This window comes from Lathamus discolor, chromosome 3 (assembly GCF_037157495.1).
Source record: "Lathamus discolor isolate bLatDis1 chromosome 3, bLatDis1.hap1, whole genome shotgun sequence".
Classification (NCBI taxonomy): domain Eukaryota; kingdom Metazoa; phylum Chordata; class Aves; order Psittaciformes; family Psittacidae; genus Lathamus; species Lathamus discolor.
Genome location: NC_088886.1, coordinates 80,537,907 through 80,562,746, shown reverse-complemented (window position 1 = coordinate 80,562,746; position 24,840 = coordinate 80,537,907). Strand labels below are relative to the sequence as shown.

General features: G+C 44.9%; 1 protein-coding gene across 3 annotated transcripts in view; it reads left to right on the top strand.

Moving 5' to 3' along the window:
- The window catches only part of SATB2 (SATB homeobox 2), a 131,999-nt gene that overhangs the window by 92,334 nt on the left and 14,825 nt on the right, over positions 1–24,840 (top strand). For all 3 annotated transcript variants that reach the window (XM_065670003.1, XM_065670001.1, XM_065670002.1), the window contains 2 exons: positions 3,689–3,844; positions 15,601–15,798. In XM_065670003.1, coding sequence (XP_065526075.1) covers positions 3,689–3,844; positions 15,601–15,798 — 354 coding nt within the window. The remainder of the gene's footprint in view (positions 1–3,688; positions 3,845–15,600; positions 15,799–24,840) is intronic.

The window sequence follows — 24,840 nt, the reverse complement described above, 5'->3', positions numbered from 1 at the left end:
TTACCTTCCAGTGAAAAAAAAATTATAAAGAGAACTATTTTAATGGTTAAGTAGTGTATCTACTTTCTGCATTTGTATTTATTCATGAAAGCATTAGCTTATTCCTACTTATATTAATTGCAATAGATTTTGCAACTAGAATCAAATAACAGAAGATACTGGAGAGTTTAGGTGCAATCGAGTGGAAATTAAAATTGTATCTGTTGCCCTATCTCGTTCCTCTGTCAAAATATGACATCTTCCCGTTTTTATAGCTAGAAAATCCTTTAAAATAACAGAAACTTTTCCTGTCTTTTTAAGAGCCAAGTGTTGATAGAAAACCATACTCCAGAAGTATAAAGTAGCCCATCCATCCTTGATTTATTTTGGCTTGAATAATCCAGTAGAATATTGTGAGATTTTCACTCAGCTAAAGCAGCACACAAAGGTTTGTGTACCCAGTACTTGCCTTGTGCCCGCTGGATAACATTTCCCTAGCCCTCAGAGGGCCAGCACCAGTCAGCACAGGTGCTGTTTTGACAACTTGGACACCTCTGCAAATGAGGCTGCTTCCCAGCTCCCGGGCAGGCAGCACGGCTACTGCGCTTCCCCATATGCCTGGTATTAGTTCTGACGAGACAAATGCCATCCTCATGTGCAGCACAGCGATTCCTGGCAGCATCGCCCCTCCAGGCAGGTATGTTACCTACCCTGGAGCAGGGTGCTTCGGGGCAGCAGCAGTAGGAGCTGTACCATCATTTCAGGAATTGTGTTAGGGTGCCGGAGAAGTTGATGGGATAGCATTTGGAAACGTGGTTTCCATAGATACCGATCTTCTGCGGCAGTACTTCTGGGAATGATGCTTGAGTGCACTGGATAGGAGGAAGAGTACTGGCAGTTACCTGTGGAAGTGCTGGGGCAGTCATGCCGGCAGGTGTAAGGGCGCACAGAGTAACCTGGCTTGGCTCTCCCCAGCCCCAAGCCCCCCTCGCAGGGTGTCCCCTACTTAGGGCCTGCCCCAAGGGGAGAACAGGAGATCGATCTGGCAGATGGGTACAAGTGCTGTGGGCAAGAGACTTGGAGCTGTTCAGGGTTATTGTGTGTACATGGGGGTCTCTCTCCAAGTAACAAGTGATAGGACAAGACGTAACGGCCTCAGGCTGTGCCAGGGGAGGCTTAGAGTGGATATTAGGTGAAATTTCTTCACCAAGAGGGTGATCAAGTATTGGAACAGGCTGCCCAGGAAAGTGGCGGAATCACCATCCCTTGGAGCGCTCAAAAACCTTAGTGACACGGTTTAGTCGTGGTCTTGGCAGTCCTGATGTAACGGTTGGACCTGATGATCTTAAAGGTCTTTTTCCAACCTAGTTGATTCTATGATTCTATTCTATGATTCTATGGAAGACCAGCAGTACTGGTTTTGGGTTTTGGTGCTCTGGCACTGTGGTTGCAAGCTTATTTTTCTTTTTTCCTTACTGTTTGCAATGAGACATTCCAATAATGGCAAACTCCTTCTTAATATCAAGGCCAGTTTTGAGTCTGGGTCCCTAGCATACAATATTTTAGTGACTGTGCTATTTTGATTTGGTACTTGCCCTACTTATTTCAGCGATTGGATAAGAAATGGCACAGTTTTCAGGTTGTGTAGGGCAGGCTTTTTCTGACATGTGGCTGTGTATCTAAGCAGTGTAGGAGACCCATGTAGGATGCAGCTATATTTGAAATCTTTCTTTTATGTGCTAATTTTGCTCTTCTCAAGATTTCAGGCCTCCGTAATGGCCTTTAAGGCCGTGGTGACCTTGGCTGCTGCACCAGCCAAAGGCTTCAGGGAGTGGGAAGGCTTTTTTTATACTCGCTGAAGCACTGCAGGACCTTTGGTAAAATTAAGCTCTACTAAATGAGCTCTGACAGATTTGGACAGTCCTCTTCCTTCCCATGATCTCTATGTTGCTTTCTCACATTTCCCACAATTGCCCTAACTGTCTGTCTGTGAACACTGAATTTCAGAGTGTGGTGTCCCTGTTAGTGCATCCATCGGGCTGTACCCCGTGTGTGTTCATGGCTTGTGGATGGCAGCGGGTTAGGACTGGCCTCCCAGGGCATGGGGGTCTGTGGTCTGTACCAGCTGCCATTCAGCTGCCCCTGCCTGAGTGCAGGGGGCTAAACATAGCAAGAGAATCTTAGGCCCTTTCTGTATGGGAACAGGCAGGGAATAAGCCCAGAGCTATGCCTACTGAGCTTGGGGAATAGGAAAGGGAAAAGGCACAAGTTGGTTAAAGGTTTATCTGAAAGCAGTAGGGAGAATGATTAGTCTAGATTGTTGTCTTGATTAGATTTTGGCTCTGTTATTAATGTGGCCTTTGGTACAAAAAGAAGACATTAGGGAAAGGAAGATTTAGAGGACAGCAAAACAGAAGGAGAAGTTCAGAAGGTTTGGTTTTGCATAGTTAACCCTCCCATTAACAAATAGGCATTTGGGCATGTCTACCTAGTTAAAAATTAACATTAGATGTACTCTAGCAGGCTTCAACTGTGGCACAAAACCAGGAGCCAGCTGAAAAGGTTTATAATTGGGCCAAATATCTGAATGTCACCAAGGTTTATGGGAGGTTTGGATCTACCCGGAAGTGTCATCTTTCCCACCCAGATTGTTTTGTTTCCTAGGACCTTTACAGCTCAAGAGAAAACCAAGGTTTTGTATCAATAGCCTACCTACTTCCCATAAAAGGTGTAAGGGGTACAGTGATCAGCCCCCCTTCAAGCAAATGAGATCTGTCTAAGGGGCTTGCTGGTGCCAGGAGTGCTCAGCAAGCATCACGCTGCCCTCGCTCCCTCTTGCACCCGCATATTCTGGGGACTGCCATGGCCAAGGGGCTTTAAAATAGAAGTCTTGTAGCAGCCTGCTGAACTGTATCAACAGCAGCTCTGTAGGGGTAGTCCAGCCCAGGAAAAGTACTGGCAGCATCCGTTATTGTCCTTCATTTGTCACAGAAGCTGATGGGAAATCATTCAATTAAAAGGAGTGCAGTGGAATACACAAAATCTCAATATGAGTTTAGGAGAATGAGGGCAGCACATCAAAGGCATGCCAAAGCCCAGCTTTATGAAATGATTTTTTTTTCATTTCCACTGATTTCCTAGGTGAAATTAGGTGACTGTCTGGCTAGCATAATGATGACAAGGCTGGGAAACCATACATACTCAAATGACATACGTATAGTTTTAATAAAGGATGAGGGAGACTTGAGGGAGTGCATTAAATTGAGTAATAATTTATTATTTAGAGACCTCTACCCATTTACTCATTTTTTCTGGGAGAATTGGCTCTTCCTCCAAGGTGTAGGCCACTTTTAGAGACGGGGGAGAAGGTAGAGACTGGTGCCTATGCTGCAGTCACTAGCTGGCAACACCAACCTCTGTGCCTGCCTGCAGCCGAGGGCCCTGGCTACCTATCCTGTTGTTGAGCTGCTCAGTAAACATGCTGGGAGAGGGAGAGGGGGAGAGTTGACAGGGCCTCGCATGTCCTATAGGAATGCACTGCAATTATTTCCAATCACAATTAACCTGATTAGAATAATGGACAGGAAGTGTCCCTCTGTAGCTAATGCAGTTTGGCATCAGCTGACTGAAATCCTTTGATAATTTCTGCACAGATGGCTGGGCTGAAAGCAGCACTTTTTTAATTATTATTTTCATGGTCTCTTGGTAGGCCAAAACCTCCACACCAACAACAGACCTCCCCATTAAGGCGGACGGCGCCAATGTCAACATCACAGCTGCCATTTATGACGAGATCCAACAGGAGATGAAAAGGGCCAAGGTATCTCAAGCTCTGTTTGCCAAAGTGGCTGCCAATAAAAGTCAGGTGAGTGGTGGAGGGGATTTCGTTGTTGCGGGGCTTTTGCGGGTTTTGTTTTTAAAGCAAACGCTGTGGTTGGAACTAGACCCATCTCCTCCTTCCACCAATAAAAATACATCTGTTCCTACAATAATAATAATCTTCATCTCTGGGGAACCTGTCGTGTTTTGGGCTTTTGCTTGCTTAAGTGGTTTCCTTTTCCCTTTTAAAATAGGCTAAGGAAAGGATCAGCTCACAGCCAAGCTTTTTCCCCCCTTTTGTACAAGATGCATGCCTTTTCCCACTTGCGGTATATAACACACCTCTGTTAGTGGGACAAGGACCTTGCAAAATGATGGTATCCTTCTCATATGGCAGGTAAAGAAATTGTTTTCTTATGTGATTAGCTAAGGGAAGGCAATGATAAAACGTGTGTTAGGCAGGTGTTTCCTTTTAATTGCATGTTGTATGTGCTGCATATGGTATTGCCATGTGAATAATTCACATCGTCTCCAATCATTTTTACAAAAAGACATGAGAGGGCACTGCGGTGAGTTCTCCTGGGTGAATTTCTACCTTGGGTGTAAAAAATACATGTGGGCAAACCTAGGTTGGGGTGAAATCCTTGAAGAGAGTCCATTAATTTAAAAATTTCATCCAACTCTTTAAAAAAATATAACGCACCAGAAGAGATTTTGCGGAAAGGAGGACAGACAGAATTCCTGTAGAAAGGGCAGCAAGTAGATCGGAGCCCATTGGAAGGAATGGTTTACTCAGTGAAAAAGGGCTGCTTCTGATCCTGGATGAAGTTGTGCAGCTGTGCTTGGAGAGGGCATCAGCATCCACAAAAAAATACACAAAAGTGGCTGTGAGTATGAGAGAGTGGGATAGAAGTATCTAGATGCATGCAGTCTGCAAAATGTATAATTTCTTTTCCTCTGTGCAGGGAAACACCGTTGTAATCATTAACATAGATGTAAAGTAAGTGGTTGAAAGGCGTCTAAACAAAGCATCAAAGGCTATCAAAGCACATGGGAGGGCCTTGTCCTTGTTACAGGTATTTGTGCCCTGACACATGGAGTTCTGATTAATTTTTCTTTCCTCATTTAATCATTAATTTTCTTTGCTTTTTGCTTTCTCTTGTCAGAGTACAGGGGTTACAGTTCGCAACCCCTGTACCCCCCAACAAAATCCCAGGCACAGTATGAAATACATAAAAGGAAAATACCATGGAACCCTCTTAAACTGTTAAATGCATAAAAATCTCATGTACCACATGGCAAAATATAATGAGAACTGGAGCTGTTAAACGAATAAAGCTGTTAAAAGCATAATGCCACTTGGCACAACTACTGTGCATTTAACGGTTTTCCACTGTGTAATAAATGACATATGTGGTAAACGTGCAGTAAATATAAAAACTGCACAATTGATTTTGCAAACGTGCCCCTTATTCTTTACTCCATGCAGATATCAAAGTTCCACCCAGAATCCGGACTGGACAGCTTTTAATAAGGAGTGTTTAACACAGACTGAATGCCAGCCTCTGAGGTTTGGCTTAAAACTGCCTGCAAGCTTCCTGTCATTATACCCAGAGGCTTCTTGAAATAGAGAGGGACTGAACCACCCAACTATAATTTGGGTGGCTCACCAGCTTCAGTCTGTGCCAGCTTGAGCGCGCTTCTCTGGCAGCCTTGCACACCAGCACCAGAACACAAACAAGCTCCATAGTCCTTCACGTGGAAAAAGAACAGGGCAGATTTTGAAAGCCAGATGCAAAAGGTTAAGAACAGGATCCACAAATGTTACTCTTTAAAGCAAAGTTACTGTACATAAAGGTTTTGGTTTCTTCAGCAGCAGCGGATAAAGAAGTGTTTCTGAGGCTGATGTTTCTTTTGTTTCACAGCCCTGCCAAAGCAATACTGGCTCCCTGGGATGACCCAGCATTCACCATGCTGAGATGTCTTAGCGCTCTGCTGGAGCATGAAAGTGGTTTATGGTGGCACTGGAAGGCAGGGACAGAGAAGCCGTAGCCAAGAACCACAGTGGTCTGGGGCCTCCCACTGCCCCACGGCCCACCTGCATGCCCACCCCAGCCTGGCTTGGTGTGCCTGTGGTGTCTCACCGCTGGCCATGGTGCCCTGTGGCCAGGAGGAGTGCCAAAAGCAAGGACACAGCTGCTTGTGTAGGAGAGAGCCACTGTCGTGATGGGATGGTCGGCATGTTGCCTTAGGTCTTAGCTTCTCTGAAAACTAGTGGTGGGGCTCTCCCAGTGCTTTGTGCAGGCCAGCTGTGGGCATTTCTGGGGAAAATGCTGCTGATTTCTGCAGCTGGGTTACATGGTGGGAAGCACTCACTGAAAACTGCCCTTGTTTGCAGAAGAGAGAGTTTGAAGAGGGGAAAAAAGAGCTAATCTGAGGGTTTGCTTGGACTCTCCGCCAAGGTTCGTTCACTTGCTATTCTCCACAGGCCTGGCTTGCCTTGCGTTGGCTTCCTCTATTATTCCCTCACCCCAGACTACTGAGAGGCTTCCAGTTTGCTAACAAGGCATGTGTTATGTTGGGCGCTGCTGTTCTGTCAACAGCAATCCACGGTGCTGTGAGATCTTCACAGTTTTAGCAGCCAGTGAATCTCCGACAGGGCTGTTTTGACATTTTATACACAGGGCTGTATGTCATGTACCCAAGAGAGCATCCAGAGCCAATGGAGGCCTCATTTCATCTTCTGTCTTCTTACAGGAAGAGTGATACCCACTGAGAGCAGTTATTGCAAGCGGCATCATCTACTCGTGGAGTTAATTGACCTCTAATTTAACAAGTAGCCATCTTTATTCTTAAGTCATGGCAGAGTCTCAGTTCAGCAACTAAAGGGAAGGGCAACTGCTAGAAACTTGAGTTTACAAACCACAGCACTTGGAAGTCAACATAAATGCAAAGAACAGAGTCTCATGGACGTACCAAGGTGTTATGGGTGCCTCCATAAGAGCATCCACCATATAAAGATCTCAAGCCATTCATTTTAGACATTGACTTATTCATTATTTACGAATCTTAATTTGCATTTAGGCCTTGCAACTTATATATAGACATTTTTAGTCTTGTTTATGAAGTGCTTTGCATCCCTTTGTATTTTTGAAGACAGCAGGAGCTGAGGGGCTCAGTGCCTTCCAAACACAGCCTCCAAAGCTGTCATCCTATTTTAGTTGCCAGCTGTTAGTGATGTACCCACTGGACAGCATGCTTCTCTGGGGATGCTGCCTGCTAATGCCCTTTGTCCTTTAAATGGCTAAACCTGGGACCCGTATTATCATGTTGGGAGTGTTTCAGAGTGTGGCTGGAGCACCAGGATTTGGTTTCCATTCTGTGCTTTGGGATCTCCGGGTTATATTTAATCCACAAGGAGATGGGTTTCCAGTGTACTGTTTCAGAGAGGTTTGGGTAGCCTGTGTGTCTCCAGAGCTGGGCAGTGGCACAGGCAGAGACTTTGACCTTGGCTTTCTGCAGATTTGGACTGTCAGTCATGAAAACTGGCTTCTACATCCAGTTCTGCAACTGCTCTACAGTATGACTTCAGGAAAACCATCTCCCTCATGACCATGTGCCAGCACTTCTGTAATACTATGCAGGAGCATCACACCTCTGACCTCTGCTTGTGAGAGTCCTAGCAGAGGCTGTGCTGTGCTCAGCAATGTTTTTTTCTTAGTCTCTACAAAATGAGTTTAGGAATATAGTTCTGTTCATAAGAAACAGTCACTATCAAAATACATAGTGGGCATAGCTGGCTGGAGCACTTGTTGACAGTCTGGGGGACAGCAGAATTTGTATGAACATGGAGACTATACTTCCCACATTTCTCCCAGGACAGTCAGGCTGGGGCTGTGTGGGGAAGTGGGGCACGTGCTGCTTGGGATCTACCCCGGGCAGGGCATATGGGAGATTTTGACCTTCATCGGTCCAATGAAAACAAAAAGTAGACCCTTGAAACTGAAATTCTTCCTCAAAGGACTGGAATTTGTTCCGGTCGCACCACAGGAAAGCAAGAGAGACCCCATGGAGCCACATGTGGACAAACGTGAAGCTGGCAAAGCTCAGTCTCTGGTTTTGTATCTTTGGCCTATTTAAAAATGAACAAACAAAAAAATAAACTCAACTGGGGGTTGGAGGCGAGCGGCAGAAAATCCCTTAAGAGAAACCCAGGCCTGTGGATCTAAATCACTGGAACAGTTCCTTGCCTTTCTTCTGACTTTTCATGATGAGATGCCTGCCTCATTGCCAGGATTGTCTGGGAGCCTGGTCTTTGGCCAAGGAGGGTGTTAGCTCCACAGCAGGAGCCCATGCTAGATGGGACTCAGCACCATGGCTGACTGCCCGTGCGCTCACCTCCTGCCCATGTTCCAAGAAGAAAGGAGAGGTACTGTGAGTGGAATGAGCAGTATCACTCTGAGATGGGATAGCTCTAGAAACCCTTTGTCATTACCTCTTTCTTTCCATCACTTTCCTTCCTGACTAATATTCCCTTGTGTTAGTTTGATATGATGGGATGCCTTTTGCTTTTAGCTTATACTGGGTATTTTCTGTGCCCTTAAACTAATTAGCTTCCAGTGCTGATCAACAACAGCTACAAAAAACAGCTGGTGGAGAAGGCGTGTAGCATATATAGTGTGTGCATATAGGGCACGTCTTACTGCTGTAGCATCTTGTTGCCTTTATGGTGTTTGAATCTCTGCATCTGCGGCATGTCTGTTGTGCTGATATTTTGATGTTCTTGTTACATGTGGAGGAAATATAGAAAGACATTTTTCTCCTTGACTGACCTTAAAATTTCTTTGAAGTACTTTTGGACATTAGCTTCTCTTTTACAGACTTCTATATGCAAATACAGTGTACCCCCACATCCAGGACAAGCTTGAGAACTGGGCCTATGTGCACCTCATGGGGTTCAACAAGGCTAACTACAGGGTCCTTGGTTGCGCAGCCCCCAGGCTGGGGGATGAAGGTATTGAGAGCAGCCCTGCTGAGAAGGACTTGGGGTACTGGTGGATGCAAAGGTATACGTGAGCTTACAGTGTGCGCTCATATCCCAGAAGGCCAACTGTATCCTGGGCTGCATCCAAAGGAGCATGGCCAGCAGGTTGAGGGAGGTGATTCTGCCCCTCTGCTCTGCTTTTGTGAGACCTCACTTGGAGTCCTGAGTTCAGCTCTGGGGCCCTCAGTGCAGGAAAGAAATGGACCTGTTGGGATAAGTCCCCAGGAGGCCATGAAGATGATCGGAGGGCTGGAGCACCTCTGCATATAAAGGCAGGCTGAGAGAGCTGGGGTTGTTCAGCCTGGACAAGCCTCTGGGGAGACCTTATTTTGGCCTTCCAGTACTTAAATGGAGCTGATAATAAAGGTGTGGAGAGACTTTTTAGCAGGGCCTGTTGCAATAGGACAGGGGGTAATGGTTTTAAACTAGAAGAGGGGAGATTTAGACTAGTGTAAAGAAGAAGGTCTTTTCCAGTGAGGGTGGTGAAACACTGGAACAGATTGTCCAGAGGGGTGGTAGATGCCCCATCCCTGGAGACATTCAGGGTCAGGCTGGACAGCGCTTGAGCAACCTGATCTAGTTGAAGATGTCCCTGCTCGTTGCACGGGGCTGGATTAGGTGACCTTTCCAGGTCCCTTCCAACCCAAGTCATTCTATGATTCTGTGATCCTTTGACAGCATCTGCAGCAGTGCGTTAGCCTCTCAGCAGCTCAGTGAAGCAGGGACAGTGGTGAAGCTGGGGCTTTGCTCAGGAAGTCCTTGGCAGACCTGGGAGCTGATGGCAGGCTGCTTGCCCTAACCACAAGCCCATACTTCCTCTCCAGCGTGGGGAGAAGCAAGTTTAAACTTGGCACACTGGAAATATCCTCAGTGCACAGCATCCTTCCCTCTGAGTCCAAGGCTGTAAGCAGACGTTGTGTTCCCATGAATTGAAGATGCATCAGGGCTCATGTACCTCATTCACACTTCGTGTTTCATGTTTTATAAGGCTAGTGAGAAACTGGCCCTCATGGAAGTGCTCTGCATTTTGCCTTGTGTTTTGGGGGGAGGAAACATACCGAGCGTTTCAGAAAACCCAGGCTATTGAGTGATTAACCTTGAACTGTATCAAAATGCTCCAAGTAAAGCTTCTCAGGTTCAGTCCCCCTCCCCCGGCCCTCATCAAGAATTCATTGAAGCCATGACAGAACTCTCCATTACAGTTAGTCTTTTATCCATTTCAGCTTTCTTGATTAGGTTATCTTGAATCATTAGGGGGTTTATTTATTTTAATAGACACTTATTGGATTCATGGAAAGAGAGTTTGGCGACTAAGGAACAAGAGCTGAATATTATCTGGCTCATTTCGCACTGTAGAGAGTCCCAAACTGAGCAGGGGGAAGAGAGGCCGAGGAAGTTTGTCCGGAGTTCTGCTGTGATCCAGTGTAGAAAGGGAGCTTTCTCTAGGGAACATAGCATTTATTCCCTAATCTTTCAAGGCTGGCGTCAATCATTGCTGCTTTTTTTTCCTTTTGTCACATATGTTGACATTTTCTGCACTGATGATGTGGGTGAGGAAATGGCCTTTTACATTTATTTTTGAGATTTATTCCTGAATCACTCTTACTAAAAACTCTTCATTTGCCTACTCATGCTTTCACTGGAGACCCTAGAAAATGTCAGCACAGAAAACTAATTCTGTTATTGTTAATTGCAATGTAAATGCAGGGAAGCGTAAGGTCAGTTTAGTTGCAGTTTTATCCGAGCTCGAAGTGCCCTGCTGTGGTCCAGCCCAAGCAGAAAGGCTTCCGTCTCCTGCAGTGGCTTTCCGTAGAGATGCTGCTCAAGGTGTAAGCACTGGGCTATAGCCCCAGCAAAACTGAGCCTGAACTCCTCCTAAATGCTCTCTTGTCCTTAATCAGACATTTGGTCCTTGGCTGTCTGCAAGTCAGCAGATCTGCAGCACGCAGCTACAGGGCCAGGGTATTTGTGCATACCTTCATAGAACGCTGGAAAACCTGACCTTATTGTCATCGGCTGCCGGAGCATCCTCCCCTGCTCCAGGGTGTCTAGCAAAAGTGAAAGGGTCAAGCTGCTAAAAAGGGCTCAGGGATAAGTGACAGGGAATATGGCTTGTGATTTCTGCACCAGCTAACTGTCCCTCGAGGGGGTTGGAGTGCGCCAAGGCTAATGCTGTGGTGTGGTAAGCACACTGTTTCTTTAACAGCATAAAAGCACAATAGGAATGGCTGGCTTCCTGCAGATTTTTGTTGTTGTTTGCTTAGCTATGTGGAAATATGTTTGATTAGGAGACAGAGAGGTTAAAAATAGGACAATAATACGATATTATTTGTTTTATCAAATAAAATGCTTAGAAATTGTTTATCTTGTCTCATGAGAACAACAAAAATAGAGGCCAGCGCATCTCTGCAGCTCTCTTTAATGAACTACACCAGGCTGCGTTCTCGATGCCTCTGGAAGTTTTGGGGTGAAATGAAGGAAGTTCTGAGCAGAATTCCTTGTGACCACAAGCACTGGGTGTGCCTGACTGCAGAGCCAAAAGCATCCTTTAATTGTACTGTTTATCCTTTTTTTATTTTTAATGGAAGACATTCCCATTTGAGAACCTTAGAAGCTGACGTGGAGGGCCAGATTCTGCCACCCATATTGAAACTGTCGCATACCAAACTCTCTGGGTAGCTCTGTGGCAGTCAAGGGGGCTGTTTGTGCAGTGGAGCCAGACTTGTGATGTGCAGGGGAGGCAGGATCAGAAAATCACAGTGTACCAGGGCTCTGAGGAAGGATGTGTTGTTTGTTAGATTTCCAGAATACGTTCACAGAAGTTGGATTTAGTTGTAATGCAGTGAGCTCGGATCTGTGGATGAGTGGGGGAAAAGGTGGTGAGATAGTGTCTCCTTCTTCACTTCTCCTTCTTCATGCCAATAAATATAGCTATAGATGAAAATTCATTGTGAATGCCTGTAGCTCCAAGCATTTCTGTATGTTAGCATTTCTTAAACGAAATAATTCTCCTGGAAAGCTCTGTGTAACATACACAGACCCCAAGAAATAAATAAAAGAAAATACAAAAAAATTGCTACCAAAAAAAAACCCCAACTTGAGATTTTTAACAGAAAAAGGAGATTTGTGTATTAATAATTCATGAGTTCTCATTGAACATGCACGAAGAAACGGTGCTATTCAATAGAGAATACTGTCATCTGTCACTGTTTTATTTGACATTTACACTTTTTTTTTCCCCTCTTTTTTTTTGCCTGGTACTGCAAAACTTTCTTGGATGGCGTGCTAGGATTATTTAAATAAATAATGAAAGGAATCCGATGCAGCCTTCTCATCTGTGCATGGGGAAGGCGGTTACTTGCAGTCATAAAGAACGCGCGAGTAAGCTGCAGCGCTGTGTTTCCTCACGTATTAACCAGAGCTATCGCCTAATAAGCAACCCCCATAGATGGATAGATAGGTCTTGACTGGATGGGGGATAGAGTGGCTGCTCGAATAAATAAAGAGAAGGGTAGGAAAAGCGCAATGCAAAGACAGATCTGCTGCAGAGAAGCGTACACATGCACACGGTGGGTACGCGTGTGTATGTGTGGGGGTGAGCGAATCGTGGCTGTTGTGAAGAAAGCTGCCACAAATACATTGCTGTTGCCGTTGCAAAAATAAATATTTATAAATGGCACTGGGGGAGATCCAGTCCCGCACAAGGTGGGAGAAGACGGGGCGTTGAGCACAACGGCAGCTCGGTTAGGCGCACCTTGCAATTTCTTGCTAATATTAGGCTCATGAAAATCTTTCTGCTCCGTAGGTTAGTTATTATTTATAAAAATCACAGAACCAGCTGATACATTCATAAGCTAATTATTGTAGCAGCTGGGTACACATGGTGCAATATGTCTGAGGCTGTGAAGTATCACAGATTTCTTGGGGCCTGCTGTGGTGGGGGTGTGCTGTTGAAGGCTAGATCCCTTAATCTGATCAGCCAAGCAAATACTTTGTGGGGAAACTGGATTAATATCTCTCTAAATACCACGGATGTGCTTCACCTTCAGAACCAGGCTCCTTTAAACGTGCCATTAGCTTATCTCCTCTGGGGAATGGAGAGGTTCTCAGGTGTCCTCAGGATGGCGGGGTCTTTGCCTGGTGCCTCCCTTTGCCAGAAATTAATTTGGTTTGCTCATGTCTGCACACATGGTCACACTGCAGTCTAATCTTTTCCCTAATAGCTCCAAGGTCAGGACCTCGCATGTTGCCAGGCAAATTGAGCGCTATCCTTCTTAAAGACTAATGGCAGCGAGTGCCTAGTCCATAATGAGGCCTGTAGTGTTGCTCTAAGTGATTGTAATGAGTGCTGATGATAACGGGACAGATAAATCAGAATGCAGCAGTCCGGGCTAGCTGGCGCAGCACTGGGCAAGGGAGGCGGCTGCGCTGAGCCAGGCACCATGCAGTGCTCCACAGCCCTGGGAATACCCCAGGAGCATCCTCCTCAGGCTCTGGCCCCACCAGGTTGCAGGAGTTTGTGTGTGTTTCTGTTCAACGATTGGCGTTCATGCTGCAGCATCCCTTCAGGAGGTGTTAAACATACCTGCTTGAAACGTGAAAGAGTTCAGCTGGAGACTTCTTAGATCACTGAAAACAGGAAGAAATGGGAGCTTATTTTTTCCCACAGATGGTTTATTTTCCATTTCAAAAATGATTTTCTTTGTACAGAGTTAGCCCCTGAGAAAGCCCTGTGGAGCTGGGAGATTTTCTTCCTGTAAAAGAGAGAAGGTCTGGGGGGATTTCTGAGCAGTAGAAAGAGGAGAACTGAGGGCAAGGGATGTGGCCAAACCACATTAAAATGCAGACATCACCTGGCTGCAAGATTACCCAAATACCAGTAAAATCACTTTGAAAATATAATGCAGATCCCCCCCATCAAGTAAATGATCAGATATCTTGTCTTCATCCTTGCCCCCCCTCAACCCTCCCAGTTTATTGCAAGAAAAGATCAGGTCTGCACAAATGTGGCCTCTCACTTGTAAAAACAAGGCAGTGTTGTGTTACAGATTAGTTTATAAATCCCTGGTGGCTTCACAGTTCAGTGCCTACAGCTGCTGCAGATGGGCCTGGGTTTTTGTCTCTTCGCTGTGCTGCAGCCGGCAGTTGAAGGAGAAAATGGAATGATCAGGTTATTAACATGTAGGCCGTGAGGAAGAGGCTGCACAATGAGAACAGCTGGTGTTGCTGTCTTGGCTGATGCAGCGGAGATAATCAAATCTTGCCTTTTTTGGGGGGGTGAAGGCAGAAGACACAGTGGAGAGTTAGACAAACAACGGCTTATGATGTTATATACGGGGTTTAGAGTGCACGATAGAAGTTATCAATGGCTTACAAGTTGTTACACAAAAAAGCCGTACCCAAACCCCCCCGTGTGGGCCGGTAATGAACCCGGCTGTTCGGCTTGCTCTACTTGCTGTTCAGAAAAATACAGTTTTGGCTACTTCTCGTACCAAACATTTTTAACATTGATCAAGCTATCTTTTAGGTATTGTAAGGTGCCTGTCAAAATGGTGTCAAAATGTGGAGTTGTAGCTCGGAAATGATGGGTTATAAAGCTACTAGGTAAAATATTTTGACAGGAGTCAGTAAGGCGCGTTGACAGCATCCTCAGCATTATCTTCTCCTGTCATTTGCATTGCATCTCCTGCGCACAGGCACAGGAGGGGAGTTGCTGTCCCCAGCCCCAAGCAGAGCCGGCTGTGTCCCCATGTCCTCACCTGGATAGCAGTGGCCACCACCCCTGGTTAACCTGCTGGGGATGCCGGGTCACTGCCACACATGCTCACCACACAAGGGGCTGTCCTCACCATAACAGCTATGGATGCGGTACTCGCTGGTTGGCTTTGTGCTTTGGGGTGGTTTCCTATTCCTGAACTGCTGGTACTTTCACCTCCTGGGGTCTGAGCTCTCAGCCCCTGTGGAGAGGTCCTACAGGATTTCATGCAGTGGGACCTTTTTGAAGGCATTTCAAACTAGCCTTAAAACAAGATACCAGGAATAAAATTGACTACTGTTATGATCTGCAGTTGGGTTTTGAATTGCTTCCACCTAGTAGCTTGATCTGTCTAGTAACTTCCGCAGGACCCTCTTTGCTGCTTGTGTCCTAAATGGCAGAGGATTCCCTTTCTGTGAGATTGCATCTTCTAAGTGGCCATTTGATCATTTAAAGCTGTCAAATTTTAGTGGGGTTCAGAGCTGGGGGAGTCAGTGCAACCGAGTGACAGCAGATCAGAGATCTTTACTTGATAGTGTCTTCCTGTAAACATTTTCAGTAGTGGTTGAATTTCTAGTTCTGCAGCTGCAACCCTCACCATGAGGGTGTCTCAGGGGTTATGTCTCGTTTTCTCTTTCTTGGTTGAAGAAATAAAGGGGCTTTGAAACAGAAGTGGAGATGCACTCTGGTTTTCTATAGGAAATATATTTATGCCCAAGCATTTTAAACATGGTATGATTATGACAGGCAGCAAGATGCTGTGCTTCCTGGTTCCTGTTAAGTGCTGCTGACTGTTTCTGTTTCTCCCACTTGCAGGAAATATAATATATCAAGGATTTGTTGAGACCAAAGGGCAGCTGGGGGGGGTGGGGGGAGCTGTGGAAGCCGTATGAGATGAGACCAGCAAAACTTGCAGCGCAGAGCTTTAAGTCCAGCTGACCTTCCACTCGCATCTGGTTCCTTGAAGCTCAGTGAATTACCTGTGCTGACCCTACCATTGCAGGGCTGGCTGTGTGAGCTGCTTCGCTGGAAAGAAAACCCAAGCCCGGAAAACCGCACCCTTTGGGAGAACCTCTGCACCATTCGCCGCTTCCTCAACCTTCCCCAGCACGAGAGGGATGTGATCTATGAGGAGGAGTCCAGGCATCACCACAGTGAGCGTATGCAGCATGTTGTCCAGCTGACTCCCGAGCCCGTGCAGGTCAGAGAGCTAACTTCCTTCTGAGGGTGTCTGTGTGGGGCAACAGTGTGTATGGGGGTTTGAAGAGTGTAACATGGGGAATTGCTTTTTATACATGGACTGGAGCTGAAAAATACTGCTAAAATGACTGTGGTGAGCATTCTGTGGGGCACGGGCCTTCATTTCACAGCCTCCTTAGGATTGTTGTGCTCCTCTATACAGTCTTTGTGATTAGTATGTAGTTTTGGTATGTACACCCTTGTTCTCTCCTTGGTTTTGGCCTTAACAGAGAGAAATAAATAGATTCAAATATGCGTAGGGAAAACAAAGTGAAAATACTACAAGACTTCCCATGTTTGCAGTTCAGCTTCAGTCAGAAGAGAAAATCAGCCTTATGTGTATTCCTAATAACTAGTAATGCATGTCAGAAAACCAAACATCTGCAGATGGTCAAGAGAGCCTCGGCAGATGTTTGTTCTCAGCCTAAAAAGCTGAGGCAACGCCTTCCACAGCAGACCTTCCTTTTGAATTGCCGCTGGCACTCGGTACCGTTCACCTGATCCCATGGTGTGAACTGCCCTCAGAGAGCTGTCCGTACTGTTTCTCCCCGGTAATCTCACGGTTCCACCTCCCACCTTTGCTCTGCCCGTTGTTATTTGATGGCAGCTTGCACCACTCTGCTACTCTTGGCATTCAGCCTCTATTCTTTGTCGCTGCTCTTGTTCTGCTGCTGCTAGTACTGCTGCCAACTGTCTAGTCACCTTTTTCCAAAGGTGGGAGGATTTTCTTGTCTTGTTGTCCTGCCCCTTCTGAAACGCATTGGTCTTGCCCAGATTAATTGTTGCCTAGCTCAGTCTTCTTTGTCTCTTCTGCTGCTGACTTCCTCCTTGCTGTCCATCTGGTCTTTTCCTGGAAGAAAAAATGGGTTTCTTGGGATTTGGATTCTCAGAGCTATAAAGCAGGGGAAGTGCTCTGAGTAATTAATGAATGCCCCAGGTTTTGTCTTCCATGTTCCCAAAAATCTGTGGGATCTTGGAGGCAAGGAGCTACTAAAGAGTAAAGGCCCGAGCTAACATGTGGGAAGACAACTAGATCTGTGTAGATCTGAGCTTATTAACCCAGTTTGGGTGGCCACAGCAAGTAGGAGTATCCCCTAAGGAACAGTTTGAAGTTGCTTCCCTGAGCTCTTGTGGATGACCTTGATGATTAGCCTACTTTCCAAAGCCTTCTGCACATCACTTTTCTGTGTCATGCAGGTTGGCTCTTGTGAGTGACATGTTACACTGTGTTGGAATGCAGTGCATTTATATTTGTCAGCAAGTTACAAAGCCATGGATTAATTATTTATTACAGTCAAAATACGAAAAATGAAGAAAAATAAATGGAACCAGCTGGCAAGTGCATACAGCAAAACTCTGGAGACTCTGATAAACAGTTGATACAGTAGGCTTGTGTTTTGAGGGTGCTGCATTTTAAAGCTATGTTTGCCCATCCAAAAATCCCAGTAGGTTTCGGAGCGACACGCTACCAGTGCAAGACACAGGAGGCTTGCTGTCCACCTGCTCCCTACTGTCAGAAGATACTCTGCACCAAGCAATTTTGGTGTAGTTTTCAGTCTCTGGGACTTGAATTGTTTCAGGCAGCAAGGTTTGTCTTTTGGCTTTGCTGCAAGGGTCACTATTAGGTAATTAGCCATGAAGAATCAGTGACAGCAGCCAGAGACGTAAAGCTGAGGTCCTCACACTTGCAGTCATGGGAGATTTTGTGACACCTTACATAAGGGTAGGGGTCTTGGGCCCCGCTCCTGGCTGAACTCCAGGCCGAGTAATTACATTCTGCCTATCTAGAATTCCCCCTGTAGTGTCAAGTGGGAAGGCAACTCTCATTTCCTTCTCAAAGCGGTGGCGGGTGCAGAATGTCTGCCACGGTGCCTGGCTGCCTTTTAGCAGCGGGTGGAAACATCCAAGAGCTGCAGTCACTGACCTGATTTGCTTTGTAGGCTTTGCTCGTGGAAAGTGCACTGTAGGTCGAGCCCTTACCTGCAGCCTTGATGTCAAGTTGACAGTCCTTTGAAGAAGATACAAGTAGCAGTGCTGTGAGTAGCAGCTGGAGCAATACAGTGACACCAAAGCCGGCAGGAGACTCTTACCTCTGCTCTCTGTCAACCCACCCCATCTTCCTCTCTGCTCTGATGGGTTTGGTGTGCGCACAGTAACTTGTGTCTGATGCTTGAGTCTCCTGCTCCTCCAGCTGTGGGACTGAAAGAGCCTGGAAACAGGCTGCCCCATGCTGATGCCAGAGCATGATTAAGCCTTCTCGTGAGCTGGGGACACCCCTCTGTCAGACTGAAATACTTGGAAGAAAATCCTGCTTGTCATCACAAGAGGCATGACCAACGAGAGATAGTGGATAGATAAATTTAAGCCTTTTCTCTGGTACAGTTTCTTGGAAATGGCAAAGATTTCATTGTGATGGGCTTTGTGTAGCTCACTTCCCTATTAGAGGGCTGGGTGCATCTTCAGTGAGGGAATCAACCCAAGGCCGGGTATGGTTTCTGTCCTTTAACGGCATAGTGTGCGCAGTGGGGCAGTTATAGTGCTGCTTTAAAAGATCGGCTGGAAATAACTTTTGATGTTTTAAGGGGTTATTGTTTCTTTTGTGGCAGGTTCTTGCCCTCCATTTGGTATTGGTAGCCTCTACCTTACTGTTTAGCTTTAGGTTCAGGGCTTTAAAAAGAAACATTTTCGTTCTTTCTCTCTTCCATTAGATTTTTCCCATCTGCCGTATATTAATCCATTTAATCAAACATTTTCCTGTTTCTGAAATGAAAAATGTCTATAATGGAAGCTCAGTGCACAAGAAATTCCTCCCTGCACACTTGATTTATTTGTTATTGTGCTGAGGAGTCATAAAATGTGAGCCCTGTGGAGCTCTGTGACATGGCTGTGTTCTCTGGCAGCATTGGGTGTGACCATATGGACGTGCTGGAGTGTGGATTTGCCTTCACATGCTGGTTGCAGAGCATCCACGCTATACCTACATGTTGCTCTGTGTGCAAGCTGAGCTTGCCACAGCCGCTCACTTGGTTTTTAAGGTTATTCAGGTGTGCACTAAGTGACTTTATCCCACAGATTCCTGGAAAGTAGGAGGGGATGCCAGAAAGCATTATGATGTCTTTACCCTGTTCTCGTCCTCTTCCACCACCATCAGATGTCGGATCCTGGCTGAATCTTTGATCTGGCCTGGAGATCTGTTGTGGAGATCTGTTGGACAGCCTGCATGTGGAGTAGTCACTTTGCAGCAGGCAGCCCTCATGCTTCTGTGTTTAGCGTCTTGCTCTGCAAAGGTGAGGGTACCCTGTCTTACTTCTCATCCCGCACTAAATCCCACCATTCCCAGGCTGGCATTGGACCTTTCTGGAGTGTTAATGCTGAGAAGTGCCTATAGCCGCTTCCCGTTGCCAGCCAGGGATTCGGTGTTTGTTACAGACTCTCTGGGACACAGTAAATCTAATTTCTCTCCCTTCTCCTACTGTTTGTCTGCTGTGTCCAAGGTGACCACTCCAGAGAATAACCGTCTTTCCTGGCACTTTAATATAGTGCTAATTCATTGTTAATTGCTGGGGCAGAGAAACCTGACTCAGTTGGGAAAATGATGAATCAGGCTGTTGTCTCTGGAGTGTTGGGGTGGATAAGCCGGTTCTCTGGAGTAATGAGCCACCACTGCAGCAAAGTACCTGCTGTTCAGAGAGCGGGGAAACCTTGCCTTTCATTTTCTGCATAAGCTGACAGATAGACCTGCTGAAGCTGGTAGGTACATATTGATTTAAGAGCAGTCAAATGTTGACTTTAAAGAAACAGGAATGGCTTTCACGTGCTTTTTTTCACTGTTACTTTAGTCACTTTTTTAAATGACATCCCTCCACCCTTTTGTTTCCTCAGAAGCTTTGATTTAGACAACTCTGGCAATTTATAATAGTTCAGATCATAAATCACGGGGAAACATTAGTAAATAAAAGAAGGCTTAGCAGAAAGCTGTAGGGAAGCCTTTTTGTATTGTGTGTTCACTGCAAACATTGTGGTCTCTCTTTAAATATGCGGAAAATAACATACGACAGAAGTAAATGAAATACTAATTTTGTCATTTTGTGAGGGATGGAAGGGAACAAATATTTTAGAAATGACAATGAAATACAAAACAGCAGAACATGGAGCCCTCATAAAAATGGGTTAAGGCAAGTGGCAATGGCAATCCAAGGAAACTAATTGCATATTCTGTTTCTAGAAGTAATAAAAGGGGCAGTGACTACCACGTTAGTGCTTCCTAATGAAAAATCTGATTCTAACCAGTGTCTTCAGAGCTCATGGGTCACACAATGCGTAGCGTGCAGGAAAAAACAGCGAGACTTAAAATTTCCTTTCTTAAAAAATAATATGAATTAATAATACTTAGGCCAATCATAGATGATGAGTGAAGCAAACCTGTGTTATTCCATAGGGGAACATGGTGTGCTTAATGATCTGTAGATTGATGTGCATGGTACGTTTTTGCTGTATTTGTGTGGGTTACAGCAGGAGATTTTGTATACTGGAAATCGGGACTGAGTTGTCCAGGAGACTTGGACAAAAACTCCTTTCCCAGACCATGCTAGCTCACTGATTTTGGTGCTTACTGTTTCTTCTAGGCAATTTGCGGGTGGTGTGCCCTGCAGTTCATTCCTAATGGCTGCACCCTGATAGTTCTGCTTTTTGATCGTTTCTCTGCATCTGAAAGCTAGACCACAGATTGATACCCACTGCTTTTTGGTTTCCCCAGTTTCTTATTCTGTGGCTAGTTGTGGTGTCTGCTCAGATAGGTTGAGACACCTGAAGTCTGGTGAGACATCTTGTACTCAACAAGCCCAGGTGGACTTTCAGAGGTATTTTTGTTGCAGGTTTATTCATGCCATTCAAAAAGCTCAGAGCTTTGGTTTGGGTGGGTTGCAGCCAGCGTATTTGTTCAGTCTTTGATTGAGAACTACAGGCGGAAATGCATGTCAGAATGAGATCTGCAAATTTTGTGAGTGGAGAATATCTGTCTTGCTCAGTTGTTATGTTATCTGGAGTTCCTTTCTCTCTCTCCTACTAAAAGTAGACAATAAGAGCCCATTTCAGTATCTCCTTTCAATCTAAACCATCCGAAAATCTCACCAAAAAAGTTCTCAAACTATGTGACTTCTGTTTCTGTGCAGTATTAAAGCTGAAGGCAATATGTATTGCAAATGCTATTTACTCTGCATTTATCTCTTACTGTGCGTGTGTCTGCTTTTGGTTGGGGTAAGGAACTCCCTTCGAAGAAAGCAGTATAAGCAAAGCTTTCAGAAGGCTTCCACTTCTGAACTCCTTTCTCATACTGCTCCAGTGCCCGTGCCCTGCAGCCACACACGCTGTGTTTTGGAACAAAAGCTGTGGCTGTGCACTCTGCTTTTCCATCCTTTTAGTGCACACTGTTTTCCCGATGTGCCACAGCAGCTCAGGAGCCTTGCATGAGGTTTCACAAAGGCAACAGGAGTGCATATCAGACAAGGAGCCCCTTACATTCCACTCTGAGGTGTCTGATGGAGTTTCTAGTGATTGATAGTTATCACAGTGGAAAGGCGCTGAGCTTTGACTGCTATAGCCAAACCTGCCTACTGCGCCTTCTCAGCTGTTTCTGTTTAGTGTGGATATCTAATGTGGCTGAAAAGTGCTGCTGATTTTTATTAACTTTAAGCCTGCGATTCCCCTTGAAATGACAGTGGGGAGTGTGCTTGCAATTGAAGCAAAACTGCTTCTGTTCTGAAATTAGGCTTAGTACTATTTCATTTAACCCTAGAAATGGGAGATCAAATGAAGAGGATAGCGTTTTCCACTGTAGATCTGGCCCCTGTCATCGCACCCTTTTGCCTTTCACACACAATTTGACCAAATTTAGCCCTCATTTCTTCCAGTCCTCGATCTCTAGGAAATGCTAAGCTGCCAGCTTTGTAAGGAGTCGTAGTAGGTTGAGGATGAGCAAACATCTAGAGCAAGATTACTAAACAAAGCTCTTTAAATTCGCACAACCATTGAAGCTTGCTGGCTGGCAGCAGGCGAGTCTTGAAGGCTGAAGAGCCACTAGGTGAGCCTCCGCTCCGTTTATGTTTCAAAAGTGTTGCAGTTAAAAGTATTGCTTGTTTAAATTTCTTCTCAATGCTCGTTAAATACTCCCTGTCCCTCACATTTGCACATAAATAGTAATACCAGGCTTCAGAGATGTGTAAATGTTTATAAGGTATTGGCCATATGCAGCGTTTCATTCTCAGGCTCCTCACCGAGATCTTCAGCTGAAGTTGGAGCCCTGGAGTGTTGCGTTGGCCTTTCTGTGCAGATGGGCAATTGTGAAAATGACATGGGGAGGGAAACAAGATTGTCTTGTGCTACCAGAACACATTGCACTGCTTGTCCCCTGAGATCTCTGAGAGCGAGTGAGCTTCTCTTCCTCCTGTGTTGCACAGCAATCCCACAAGCTTCTGGGCAGTGCTGGGGGTTAGGCTATGGCAGAGTAGCACATAGGTACTCGGTCTCCTTGCCCTGGGCCAGTCTCGTTGGGAATTCATTGGTGTGGGCTTTTCTTTTCCTGAATGGTTGGAAATACCCAGGGATAGGTGCAGGGATATGGGTTTTTTTCAGGGTTAGTATGCTGTGTCTGTTGTTCCATGTTTTCATGGACTTTTACAGGGTTGAATTGGGAATGTTTTTGTGCATATGCACTATTCTCACGCATCAAGTATCCAGAAGTACAGTAGCACATATTTTTTCTCACAGTCATCTATGCTTACAGTGTTTCAAAGAATATTCCAAAATATCTTGGCACAGACGAAGCGAAGCTGTTTGCAAGATCCCTAGCTGTGGAACAACAAAGGCTACATTCTCAACACACATCACACATGACTTTTATTAAAGTCTTAAACAAAAATCAGATAATGTGTTTAGAAAATTGAACTCGGTGCTACTCACATTGTGAAAGGAAGTAGGTATCCCCTTGTGCCTCCTTTCCAATGTCTTTTCCCGCAGTTCTACTCACTTCTTCATGTTTCAAATTAGAAGGTAAAAATCTTACACTTCAGTACAAATAAATACATTTTAAAAGCAGTAATTTGGCACTAACTGACATCATGGTGCCTAACTTGAAGGGATTTAATGTTCAGAAACCAAGGAATACAAGCACGTATAAGGTGCCTCTGGTGGAACATTCAGAAGTTTGAAACATCTAAAATCATTATTAACATCTCACCATTACATATGGCAAAAAGGATGTGGTAAATCACAGAACATATCCTGGATATTACAGATCCAGCCATCTCATTAACTTTGTGTCAAAAAACATTCCTTGGTTTCCAGTTTGTACTAAATTTAGTTTTATGCTATTTGTACCATCACAGCACAAAATAATGTTAACACCCTTGAATTTTCTGGTTGCTTTTTCTCAGATTTATGGTTTGGAACTCTACATTATGCTCTTACTAGGCCATGCCCATTTGATGTGCTGCACTTGAATCCAAGGCACATGGGTAGGGAGGATTGTGAAGAGCCCCATTCCTTCCTGCCACAGGTCCCATCACGTGGATGTTGAGGAAGGTGAGCACGTTCTGCAGAAAGGCTTAATGCAGACCCATAGCTGTTAGAGCTTTTGTGAGAGCTGTGTGCTCTTGACTAGGTCCGGAAAACCTTGGTCTTCTCAGTCTTGTTTGCACAGAGCTTGGGAACATCGTTTTCTTTTTACCTCCTGGGATTTTGGTGATTTTTTGATTTGAAACATGCAGGGTATTGCAGAAGTCCCTTGTGCTACCTCAGGATACAACGAGGGTTTGTATCCTGCCACAAGGAGTGAGAGCTGGCTCCTTTTTCCATGCTGTGCTGAGCGAAGCTGCTGTAGCAACTGTGAATCCATCTAGCTGTAGCAGAAAGAGGCAGACTAAAACTTCAGGACTCACCAGGCCCCATAAAAAGATCTGTCTGGACAGCACTTCACTGGTTTAAGTGCTAAGTTATTATTATTAGTATTTATTATTTATTTCCTCTTCTAGTTTTCTCCTTACTGAACGAGCAGGAAATATCTTTGTTCTTTCCTTTTAGAAGCAAAATAAATGTATCCCTGCAGCATTTGAAATTTTAATAATGCATAATAAATAAAATCATATCTAATAACATAACTGCTTTCAATTGGCAACGCGATCTCTGAGATGCATTGCAATGGCAGAAACATAAATAGTTGCAGCCTCTGAAAGCCTACTTCCTATTTGCTAAATATACTTGGCTTGCTTTAAATTCCTTTGTGTGCAGTCATTAATACAATCCTCTTTGACAGCGTTTAATTGAAGTGCTTTTCTCTATTAAATTCATTAAAACTTTTTTTTTATATACAACTGTTTCCCAGACACTGAATGTTAAGGACCTGTAGGCCTCTCTTTAAATAACTTCTCTCTCCTTGTTGTAAATTGTTAATTAAATTTAACTTAGACTGTTTAAAGATGGCTTGGAAAAGAAAGCCAGATTTCAGGATATGGTCTCAATCATGTCTGATTTTTTTTAACACAATTTTTTCCATGTAGTTATAGACTGCGTGTTATATTGTTTATGAATGTTGCTGTACTTTCAGCTGGAACCAAGCAAAGAAATACCCTAAAAAGCTCATTTCCATCTCACTTCAAAAATTTCCATCTTTTTAGTGCAGTTTCTTAGCCTAAGAGGATTTGCATGGGAGGAGCTGTTTAGTATTAATAGATTATTGACAGTTTAATGTCTTGGCACCTAGACAGCCCATAAGGTATAATAAACAGGAAGCTGTCTGATGTGAGCGCAGTCAATAGCGTATTCAATCAGAACCTTTCAGTTAATTGCCGGTTGACCTCAGAGATTTCCTTTAAGTGAAACTGTCCTTTGCTCAGATCTCATCTGGGTTTCGGGGTTTAATTTGAGAATGCCCTTTCCATATGGTAGCTTGTGCGTATGTTCCTGGTCGGATTTTTGCATTGCTGCCATGCACAGCACTGCGAGAGCCAGT